The sequence below is a fragment of the Pseudonaja textilis genome, chromosome 1 (genome assembly GCF_049901715.1).
Source record: "Pseudonaja textilis isolate UNSWEBS1 chromosome 1, rPseTex1.2, whole genome shotgun sequence".
Taxonomy (NCBI): domain Eukaryota; kingdom Metazoa; phylum Chordata; class Lepidosauria; order Squamata; family Elapidae; genus Pseudonaja; species Pseudonaja textilis.
This window is the reverse complement of record NC_141990.1, coordinates 293,029,539-293,041,827: the sequence shown is the minus strand read 5'-3', so window position 1 is coordinate 293,041,827 and position 12,289 is coordinate 293,029,539. Positions and strand designations below refer to the sequence as shown.

Here is a 12,289-nt window from a genome sequence, read left to right as displayed (position 1 = left end):
GAGGCAGAACTCTGCTTGAATGTAGGAGATGCTTCTCCTGGCAATAGAGACAAATCTGTGGAGGATTACATTTGCCAAATCCTAAAGTCTAGACAGGCATCATGTGAGAAATGGGGAGGTTAGATTGCTGAATTAAATAGCTAAGAAAACATTAACTTTCTGTTTCTTATTGATTCTGCTGGACACGTTTTCTGCTGTAACAAATGCTAGCTCTACTGAAGCATTAAGTGGGCATTTAAAGGTACTTTTGCTATTCACTAGACAATCCATGACCCATTGGGTCATTGTTTCAGAGATATTTCCTTACCGAAACAGAGAAAAACAATTTCTGCAGGCAGGCAGGCAGGCAAAAAAAAAAAAATCAGTAGCAAGGGGGAGTGACGTTCAACTTCCTGTTGGCTTCCCCATTAAATTTCCTTGTGGGAAGCTCGCAGTGAACTTGGAAATCTTCCTTCCTTCCTTCCTTCTTTCTCCCCTCCCTCCCTCCCTCCCTCCCTCCCTCGTATTGAGTCATCCTTTCAAAGATGCTTACTAACTGGATTCCTCAGTGCCTTCAACAATAAAACAGCTTCTGATATATAGCTTTCACTGGAAAAGTTGGGGTATATTCAGAGATGTGTCTGCCTTGAAAACAACTCATGTATCGCAGTCAAATATCAGCACTGGAAATGTTTCATGGCATTTTGCATTATGTCATAAAAGCGCTTTATAATACTACTGTTTATGAAATAAAATGTTTTATAAAATTTGACACATTTCAATTTCATAGCAGACATGGGTTCCAGATTTTGAACCCATTTTGAAAGTTAGCCCATCTGAAGTGCCTCGGTTGAAAATGTTTTATCCTATGGTGCACCATTTCACCCAGTTAAATAGTACAGGAATTAAGAGTTATTGGTAGTGTATAGTTGTACATAAGTACAGTTAGAAAAATAACTCTTGATTATCTTTACTAGTTTTGTGAAAAACAAACAGTATATGGATGGTTTGACTTATTTGGAATCCTGGAAAAGAGTGTGGGTGTGAGTCTATATGTAGACGGAGATGGATATTTTAAATTGCCCTGTAGGAGGTATGGTCATTGTATATACTTAGTTTGTGTGGAATCTGGATATCTTCAGTTAAATGAACTTGGATAGTAACGGGAGAGGAGGGAGAATCCTGGCAAGGATAGGAAACAGCTATTTATAGAATATAAATTTGACTACAGGTAGTCCTCATTAAGTGACCATTTGTAGTTATAACGGTGATGAAAAAGTAACTCTGCAATTAGTCCTCACATTAACAACCTAGGCAGGCCTTCAAAGCAAAAGAAAGCTGTGGTAAAATCATAAGCACAGTCACAGTTTCACTTAGTGACTACCCCACTTAAGTGAGTTGCTGGTCCCAGTTGTGGTCAAGAACTACCTGTAGTTACTTTTGAGACACCAGACCTATTGCAGCTATATAAATAACCGATGTAGATGGGCCAGTTTTTAAAAGAACCTTGCTTTAAAGGACAGTTGTAGTTTTACTTATTAAACTCTCCCAACTCAGGACTTCTACTGACTAATGGCAATCCTTGAACAGGTAAACCTCCTTAAACGGTATGTGTTCTTTGTATAGGCTGCGAGGATATTATTGCCGAGAGCATCTCACTGGAAACCTTAATTGCCGTTCTCAAGTGGAGCTCCCAGCCTTATGGCTCCAAGTGGGTACACCGCCAAGCCCTACATTTCCTCTGTGAGGAGTTTTCCCAAGTAATGACTTCAGATGTCTTTTATGAACTTTGCAAAGACCACTTGCAAACTGCTATCCAGTCAGACTACTTACAGGTAATTGTTTCCTCCCGTTCAATTATTTTTTTTATTAATTGCTGAATCAGGCTTTCTTACTAGCGATAGGGAACAGAAACATGCGGATCCTAAAACTTTGACCACAGGAGAAAAAACAGAAGAAGAAGCAAAACCTGGCTTGAATTAATGTGTGCAGAACAGGTTCTTCCTCTTTCCTTATTCTGGCATTTATACACACAAGTTGCTTTTAGAGGTAGTGATTAAGGAAAGTATTCTCCTTTCCTGGCATATAACCCAGCCCAAACTGACAGTATAAACTATTGCTTGAAAGCCTAATAATAGCCTACAAGCAGTTGCAAATTATTTTAAGTGAAACTCTTTTAGGCTTAATTTTTGTCTTGCCTTTTCAGAGGTTTATAGAAATTGTATAGTAGTCTCACACTAACAACATACATTTGAAGAAAACGGGAAGTCCAGGCTCCTCATTGAAATACACTTTTCTTGTTGGATAGGTACTGAATCTCCCTGATTTTGATTACTTCATTCCTCCACAGTCCTGTTCTAGTTCAGTAAATGAAAAAAGCTCCATCGATTGTTGTTACCTAGTTCAAAAAGCCTCTCACTGGAATTGCATATTACCTTGAAAAATACATCTTTGTATGCTTTTTTTGCTCTGGTTACATAGAAACTTTGGTTCATATACTTGTCTTATTTTTCAGTCCCTTCAGCTTCAGAATAGTTAAAGTTCTTTTAAAAATCAGAATGTCAGTCATATTCCTTTACATGTTATTAAATATCAACTAGAGGCCTATGGTTAGCTCCAATTTCTTTGTCCCCTGGTTTCTTTTGGCATATCAAGAATACTTTAAAAAGGAAGTGGCTTGGGATTATATTTATCTTGTTTCAGTTAAATGTTTCTGAAGCATATAATATGTTTAGAGGAGGACCAATATGTTAATTCATGCTTGCCTGGAATAAAGCAGGAGAAATGAGAGAATTTCTTGCTTAAACATCCACAAATCCATTGGGCGGAGAGGAGATGCAGGCAGTGGCATCCACAGGGTCTGTGTGTCAGCCCTTCCAGATAAACCAGACAGGAAATGTGAATGGATGAGCTAATTTTACTTTATTGTAAGGCTCCATTAACAGAATCTTGCATGTCTGAAGGTACAAGCTTCCCACCACTATTTTTAACCGCCTGATCAATTAGGGTGAGACTCCTAAACCGCTGGGAGCTCCTGTCTGTCTTGGCTAGTTGTTTCCTAGGCAGCAACTCTTCCCCTTGTTTTCCAAGGTCATCCACATATAATATTATAAGATTATACACTGCTCAAAAAAATAAAGGGAACACAAAAATAAGACATCCTAGATCTGAATGAATGAAATATTCTTATTAAATACTTTGTTCATTACATAGTTGAATGTGCTGACAACAAAATCACACAAAAATTATCAATGGAAATCAAATTTAGCAACCCACAGAGGTCTGGATTTGGAGTTACACTCTAAATTAAAGTGGGAAAAAAAAACACTACAGGCTTATCCAACTTTGATGTAATGTCCTTAAAACAAGTCAAAATGAGGCTCAGTAGTGTGTGTGGCCTCCACGTGCCTGTATGACCTCCCTACAACACCTGGGCATGCTCCTGATGAGGTGGCAGATGGTCTCCTGAGGAATCTCCTCCCACACCTGGACTAAAACATCCCCCAATTCCAGGAAAGTCTGTGGTGCAACATGGCATTGGTGGATGGAGTGAGACATGATATCCCAGATGTGCTCAATTGGATTCAGGTCTGAGGAATGGGCAGGCCAGTCCATAGCATCAGTGCCTTCGTCTTGCAGGAACTGCTGACACACTCCAGCCACATGAGGTCTAGCATTGTCTTGCATTAGGAGGAACCCAGGGCCAACCGCACCAGAATATGGTCTCACAAGGGGTCTGAGGATCTCATCTCAGTACCTAGTGGCAGTCAGGCTACCTCTGGCGAGCACATGGAGGGCTGTGCGGCCCCATAAAGAAATGCCACCCCACACCATTACTGACCCACTGCCAAACCAGTCATGCTGGAGGATGTTGCAGGCAACAGAATGTTCTCCACGTTGTCTCCAGACCCTGTCACGTCTGTCACATGTGCTCAGTGTGAACCTGCTTTCATCTGTGAAGATCACAGGGCACCAGTGGTGAATTTGCCAATATTGGTGTTCTCTGGAAAATGCCAAATGTCCTGCACAGTGTTGGGCTGTAAGCTTAACTCCCACCTGTGGATGTCGGGCCCTCATACCACCCTCATGGAGTCTGTTTCTGACCGTTTCTGACCGTTTGAGCAGCCACATGCACATTTGTGGCCCGCTGGAGGTCATTTTGCAGGGCTCTGGCAGTGCTCCTCCTGTCCCTCCTTGCACAAAGGCGGAGGTAGCGGTCCTGATGCTGGGTTGTTGCCCTCCTATGGCCTCCTCCACGTCTCCTGACGTACTGGCCTGTCTCCTGGTAGCACCTCCATGCTCTGGACACTACGCTGACAGACACAGCAAACCTTCTTGCCTCAGCTCGCATTGATGTGCCATCCTGGATGAGCTGCACTACCTGAGCCACTTGTGTGGGTTGTAGAATCTGTCTCATGCTACCACTAGAGTGAAAGCACCGCCAGCATTCAAAAGTGACCAAACCATCAGCCAGAAAGCATAGGAACTGAGAAGTGGTCTGTGGTCACCACCTGCAGAACCACTCCTTTATTGGGGATGTCTTGCTAACTGTCTATGCTTTCCACCTGTTGTCTATTCCATTTGCACAACAGCATGTGAAGTTGATTGTCAATCAGTGTTGCTACCTAAGTGGACAGTTTGATTTCACAGAAGTGTGATTGACTTGGAGTTATATTGTGTTGTTTTAAGTGTTCCCTTTATTTTTTTGAGCAGTGTACTTAAGATTATGCAATCAAAGCCTCTGCCCTTAGTACAAACATACAAAAAGTGGGATTGGGGGAGAGTTAATTCATACAATTGCAACTACCATCTTTTTTTTAAATTTCTCCTTTGGCCACCATGTTCATGTATCCTATTGATATCATCATCATCATCATGATGTATTTACACTTACATGCTGCCTTACTCCAGCACTTCTGTCAATTCTTAGTGACTGTTCAATCCACTTTTCAGTTCTTCTGCAATGCAATGCAAGAAGCGGAATTTCATTTCGGGAGTGGGGATATTATCGTTTTCTCTCTTTATATTTCACTCATCAAACTACTTTAAGTATTTTTAAAAAATTGAAATGCTAGCATTCTACAGAATAAAATACAAGATGATGCAACACATCCCCTCCCCCACCCAAAAAAACATTGCAACAGCAACAAGCAAAGTCCAGATACATATTATTAGGCACTTTTGTGCAACAACTAGGTCTCAAAGATACCCCAGGACTATTGATTGAAAGAGAATGAAAATTTACACACACACACGCACACACGCACTCATAAGGAAAAGTAGAATACTTCAATAAAATCCCTTTGTAGAATTAGCAGTGCTAGTAATAAAAACTGTAGGAGTTTGACTGAAATGCAATGAGCAACAGTAGCATATTGTGTTACAAATCTTTGGCATTAAGGAGCTTAATGAGCTGTAATTTATTATTAATCTAAACTTCATTAGAATAAGCACTTTGGGCCTAAAAGTTGATTTGATGATGCTGTGTGCCTACGACTATGTTTTTTTTATGTTTTGTTTTAAATCCCTCTTCAATAGGCGAGTGAGCAAGATATCTTGAAATACCTTGTGAAATGGGGTGAACATCAATTAATAAAAAGAATTGCAGATCGAGGTAGGTGTCTACTAGATACTGTGTTTCACTATTAATAAGGAAATACTTGTATTTAATATTGAAACGCAGACTGAAACATGCATTTTAGTATGAAATACAGTGCTTATGAAGCTAACATTCATTCATTCATTCATTCATTCATTCTACCCACTACTCATATTTCCATGTTGGAAATGGTGAAAGAACTTGGTGACATCACCATTGCCCAGGGGCAGCCACCCTGTCTGTAATAGCAGCAGAAATTAGCCAGACCTTTTGGCACATTGATGTATTGTCCACTGCAACTCTGAAATTCCTTATATATTCATTTGTTTATAGTGTGTATGTGTGTGTTTTGCACCAACAAGAGTTTAACTAGCTAATAAATGTGTGTACAGGTAATGCCCAATTTACATTCACAGTTGAGACTGGAATTTTGGTCATAAGTCGCTGCGATCATAAGTTGAGGCACCACCTGACTGGACTCAATTTTATAACTGTTTTTATTATCGAGCCACCATATTTAAATGCAGTCCATATATTTGACTAGTATAGTATATATTGCAGTGATGGTGATAATGCTATCCATTCAATCATGTCTGACTTTAGGAAATTTTGTGGGGCAGGTTCTCCACAACTTCCAATCTTGCACTGCTTCTTTGAGTTGTTCGGTGTTCTAGCTGATGTTGGCTTTGAAAGTATATTTCAGTGATGAGAAGGCTGCATATTATGTCATTAAAATCCTAAATCAGCATGGGCCTCCCAAACTTTCTTTTCTGGCTAGCAGAGCCCCTTCCGCCCATACAAAAGTCAGAAAAACTGTATGATGAGCATTAAAATAAGCTTACAAAAGCTTTTCAAACAAATGGAAAGCAATGCTATCCCCAAAATCAAAGAGCAAGCTGGAAAATTCTTCCCCCCGTATTTACCTCAACTTTAGCTTCTGGCATCTCTATTTTAGGAAACAACAATAGCACTTAGACTTATGGTATATACCGCTTCATAGTGCTTTCCAGCCATCTCTAAGCGGTTTATAGAAGAGTCAGCATATTATCCCCAACAATCTCTGTCCTCATTTTACTGACCTCGGAATGATGGAAGGCTCAGTCAACCTTGAGCCAGTCAGAATCAAACTCCTGGAGTAAGCAGTGAGTTAGCCTGCAGTAACGCATTCTAACTACTGTGCCACCGTGGCTCTTTAATACATGCTTATATGGAAGTAACAGTAATGTTACTTATATGACAATAAGTCTCAAATCAGCTTACAGTAAAAATTAACCTACATCAAAGAACTAAAGCTATTTTTTTAAAAAAAAATAGAAGTTTTTTTATTTGGGTTAATTTTATGGTAAGCTGGTCCAAGACCTGATTTTTATATAAGTAATGTTCATAAGGTAGAAATAACAAAACTTTAGAATAAGTATGTCTTTAATTATTATTTTTTTAAAAATTAAAACACATGAGTAAATAACTTATTTAATTTGTCAGAACCCAATTTACTGAGTGGCACAGCTCATAGTGTGAACAAGCGTGGTGTAAAGAGGCGAGATCTTGATATTGAGGAATTAAAAGAAATCCTTTCCTCTCTCTTACCGTTCGTCCGCATTGAGCACATTCTGCCTATGAACAGTGAAGTACTGACAGATTCGGTAAGTATATTTTAAAGCTTCCTTTGAATCCTGTTTCAGCTTTTTATGCTAGTGTCCACGAGAAAAGTGCAGAAGAAAATGGGCCAGGAAGAGTCCAATCAGATCCAGGGGTTTGTTTCTTTGGTGATATCCAACAGATCACCCAAATCACCATCAAAGAACAGATCTCTCACCCCTGATTTAGGTCACTCTATAAAATGTGGTTGTGGTTTTGAAAACTTTGGGAGTACTTGCTCTGATTCTTTAATCAGTTTTTTTTTTAATTTGGTATAGGTTCAGTTCAGTTATTCTTTACTGGTGACTCTCATCAGCTTGTGCATGGTTTGCTGTTTTATACTTAAAAATCATTGTTACCTTTCTGATGTGATGTTTTCTTTTAAAGATGAAGAGAGGTCTCATTAGTACACCTCCTTCAGACATGCTGCCAACTGCAGAAGGTGGAAAGTCAAATGTGTGGCTTCGACAAAAAAATGCCGGAATTTATGTGAGGCCGAGGCTGTTCTCACCATATGTGGAGGAGGCTAAGGTAAAATGATGTATTAATGCTGCCACCCATCTCATAAATAACTTGCAGTTACCCAGCCTGCCATGTAACTCATCTGACCAAGGGCATTCCATATTCAGAATGATATTTTAAAAGTATGATGAGTTTGAAATGCTCAAGATGATTTTGAAACCTGTAACAGACCTCTGCAGGCAGACATCAATATTTTTGAATGCTAAGTCTTCCTTTCTCCAGGTTCTCATCCTGGATTCACTAAGGATTCTTTACAGTATATGACTATCTGATAAATTACTAGAGGATAGATAGGCTTCCATTTCCTTAGTGCTGGTGTCTCCAAAAGAACAGGATTTCAGATCTTTTCTTCCATGCAATTACTCTACCTGCCGAACACATTTGAAAGATGGATTTAATCTCTTCTCATCTCTCTGAGTTTTGCTCTGAGCATGCGCCTTCCCATCCACCCTGTACATATGTACGCATTTGCAGAGACCTTTTGGCTTGTCTAGACAGAGGAAGGCATCTTCTTCCTAAACAGAACCGAGCCAGCATCCTTCTGTGTCTGGAGGAAGGGGCTACGTGCTTTCCTTTACAAGGAAGGAAAGAGGATGACAGAAGAAAGCACGGAACAACTGCACACTTTTTCCCTCTCTCTGAGTGCCTTCCTCTATGGGCCGATTTTAAGAACAAAGCCTTTCCAACCCCCAGAGGCGTGAGGAGAAAAAACCCAGATCTTCAATGCAATTCAGTTTCCCAGAATGTCACACAGTGTGAAATTTGATCCTGTTTTCTGTTTGTGTGGTACTTATACAAGACATTTTGCACTATAATGCAAATTTTGTATGAGGATTTTTTTTTGCACCCTTTTTACAGTGAAATCCTTTGGTATTTTTTTTGTTATCAGCAATATTTCAGGTAATATGCAAGTGGCATATTGCGTTTGTAAGATTGACATATTAAGACCCACATTAGCAAAGTGGCTTCTTTGAATATTAGTGAGCCCATTAAAAGTCATCTGAATGATTTACATGAAAAAAAGGATTAGTGAGTCATAAGAGTAGAAGCTATCCATATTTAATATACAGAATGTATAAAATTATATGTAAAGGAAATAAAATTATATTTCCTGAAAAAGTAACATTCTGTTATCTATTCTTATCTACCATTATATGGGTTTTTCTTTTTAAAAGAGAAGGCTATATCTAGTATAGATAGTCCTCAGCTTACAACAGTTCATTTAGTGACAAAGTTCAAAGTTACAACAGCACTGAAAAAAGTGACTTATGACCATTTTTCACACTTCTGACTGTCACAGCATCCCCATGGTCACATAATTAAAATTCAGACTCTTGGCAACTAACTCATATTTATGACGATTGCAGTGTCCCGGGGTTCTGTGATCCGCTTTTGTGACCTTCTGGCAAGCAAAGTAAGTGAGGAACCCAGATTAACTTAACAACTGGATTACTACCTTATCAACTGTGGTGGTTCACTCAACAACTGCAGCAAGAAATGGGCCAAAAAAGGTCATAAAATGGGCCAACGTTTACTTAGCAACAGAAATTCTGGTCTCAGTTGTCATTAGTTGAGGACTACCTGTATTTATTACCTTTTTATTTCAATACATTAGAGCAAAACATTTCTTTTTCCTTTGTTGTTTCAGTCACTTCTGGATGAGATGATGGTGGAGCAGACGGATCTTGTTCGTTTACGGATGGTTAGAATGTCCAATGTACCAGACACCCTCTACATGGTAAACAATGCTGTTCCACAGTGCTGTCATATGATAAATCACCAGCAAATGACCAGTAATCAGTCTAGTCCTCCTTCCGTTGTAGCCAATGAAATCCCAGGTATGTTTTTAAGCCAATTCATAAATACATTGTTATTGGTTATGAAATTCTTTAACATTGAAATACCAGAGTTTCATGAAAAAATAAAATCAGGAGGATGAGTGTATGATAATTAATATAGGGTCATAATGCCCTGATAATTTTTAACAGGGCATTTCTAGATCTTTTCACTGTAAAGCAGAAAAAAAAATGTGGGAATTTTGTCCTTTGCAAGCTGGGTCCATTGTGAATAGGTTAGTAGAAAAAAACATTTCCCCCCTTTTCCCATTTCTGCAAGTTTAGATAGAAATAAAATGTATTAGTTCATCCATGATGAGTGCTTGCAATAAGACATATATTCATATTAGTTTGGTATTTTGGATTAATGTAAGACTCACTTTAAAAATACATACATTTCTGCCTAATCAAGAAAGAATGTGGTGGATTTATGTTTGACACAATATATTCTTATTAAGAAGTATATAAAACAAGATGAAGGCATGATCGCTTCAACTTTGGAGTACAGCATGTGCGTCAGAACAGGCATAAATAGTGGACGGTGTTCAAAGGTTCTTGTGATGCCAGAAATTCTTATGGGCATTCTTCATTTCAAGTTTATGTATAAGAGGAAGACTTTTTGTAAAGCTGCCCTCCAAATGCAGACCTTCATTGAAGCTAATCCAAGAACTAAGCTTAAATGAACTGCCAAAAGTGAGTCTGGTGCCAAGTCTGGTGCCACGGCTCAAGAATTAGGTTTGTTGTCAGCTGCCAATATTGTGTTGGAAGTATAGGTATCTGGTCCTGGTCCTTGCTTTGCTACTCACAGCAATCCATCAGTGGTAAGAGAGAGGAAAATGGGATGCCCAGATTTGGCTAGAAAACTTGCTTTTTATTACCTGTGTCCAGGTATTCAAATAAAGTTGCCACCGGTTCGGTGGGTGTGGCTTGGTGGGCGTGCTTTGAGTGCGTGCACACACTTTGCGTGCATGCATGTGCCAAATGCGCACTTTGCACAGGCGCAGAGGCATTTGTGCAGGCGCAGAGGCATTCTAAGTCACTTCTGCACAATGCTGTTCTCTGCAGCAGCTGCCACACAGCGCTATTCTGCGCTGCGCAAAGCAGCTGTGCTTCAAATTCTGGCCATAAAAGTGAGTATGGGAGCCAGGGTGGGTGGGTGACCAAACACAGAGCAGTGGAGAGAACCGGTTCTGTCTCCATTGCTCATCACTGCTACCAGCTCTCCAGAACCGGGCAGAACCAGTTGAATACCACCACTGCCTATGTCCCTCCTCAGGTAGAAAAGTCCTTGGGAGTTGTGCACAACATGATAAAAGCTGAGCTGCATAGCTGCTACAGTTATTTTCAGGTTATGCAGCAGAAAATAGTTGTTGAACACAAGGGGGCAACTCTTGAAATTAATTCCAGTCACTGGATAGCTTAGATTTAGGGGAGAAAAAGGCCACAGTGGACAACATTGATTCATGAAGATGAATGAAGCTGTAATATTTCAGGAGGGTATTTCCCCACTTTGGTTGGATCCTTTAAAAAAAAAAACCTTTAGAAAGCTTATTTATCTTACATAACAGTTTTCATTTATTTCCCAATTCAAAATGACCAAAAATATGCAGTCAAAGAGGGAACTTCTAGAAATTAAATAAGAGACAGATTTGGAAGCTGCAACAAAACCCTGTTAAAAATTACCTTACAAGGTATTTAAGGGACAAAATTGAATGATGCTATTGATGATCTCATTTTCAGCTGGAAACTGTTTTTTCTGTTCATTACTTAAAAATAGAAAATTTTATTTACACTCAATGACCAGCCAAGTATTTAGTAACAGTCATAATGTAGTTTTTATACTTGAGGCTTTGATTTTCATCATGTGGGATTTTTAAAGGCTGGAAATTGCCTACTTCATATAATACTGATTCATTTGGAATGAGATTCTAATAGCATATAAAACAGATGCTCCAGAATGCACAACATCTTGTGCTTAGAAATTTGTCAAAATAATATGAACTGGACCCCTCTGTCTGAGATAATTCTTTGTGGTACTCCATGCAGGTGGTAGATGGGCTTCAGGAACAGCTTGGCTAACTAGTGAGTTGAGGATAGTCCCCTCCAAGGTATGAAGTGCTCCTGTTTGGAGAATAAGTCTGTTACAGTCCAGATCACTGTGTTCCCTCCACTTTTCGGCAAATCCACTATAAAGCCCATTTCTATTTCCTCCCATGGTCTTGTTGGCTCTGCTACTGGTTGCAGCTGTCCAGGGGGGTTTCCTGGTTGTTTTTTCATTGTGGCGCAAATGGTGCAACTTTTCAGATAACTGTCCACGTGTTTCTTTATGCTGGGCCACGAGAATTGCCTCAGGGCTAAGTGTAAAGTCTTTAAGAACCCGAAGTGGCCTGCTGGTTTGGCGTTGTGGCTCCTCTGGAGGGTTAGGGTGCGTGGGGATTCTGGGATGCTGTTCTGACCCAAGCCCTTTTCCAACAAATCAAACACAATCCAAAAGGAACAGAAACCTTGTAATGCTTTTGCAAAATAATTAGCTGTGATAAGCACAAGCCCGGCCAAACTGTGTGAGACTTGCCAAAAGATAACAGACAAGAAATAATTTGCAATACAAGAATCTTCAAATACAAACTCAGGATACTGGAATGTCCATGAGGCTGGAGTTTCAAACTGTCTTTGCTTCCTGCAAAGAACGTTCGCTTCACAGATGGCTTTTATCTTC

General features: G+C 39.6%; 1 protein-coding gene across 1 annotated transcript in view; it reads left to right on the top strand.

Annotated features, from left to right (window-relative positions):
• Positions 1 to 12,289, top strand: part of BTBD7 (BTB domain containing 7) — a 71,275-nt gene that overhangs the window by 47,795 nt on the left and 11,191 nt on the right. Inside the window, exons 4-8 of the mRNA XM_026713323.2 lie at positions 1,606 to 1,814; positions 5,518 to 5,593; positions 7,061 to 7,221; positions 7,604 to 7,747; positions 9,387 to 9,576. Of these exons, the coding sequence (XP_026569108.2) occupies positions 1,606 to 1,814; positions 5,518 to 5,593; positions 7,061 to 7,221; positions 7,604 to 7,747; positions 9,387 to 9,576 (780 nt within the window). The remainder of the gene's footprint in view (positions 1 to 1,605; positions 1,815 to 5,517; positions 5,594 to 7,060; positions 7,222 to 7,603; positions 7,748 to 9,386; positions 9,577 to 12,289) is intronic.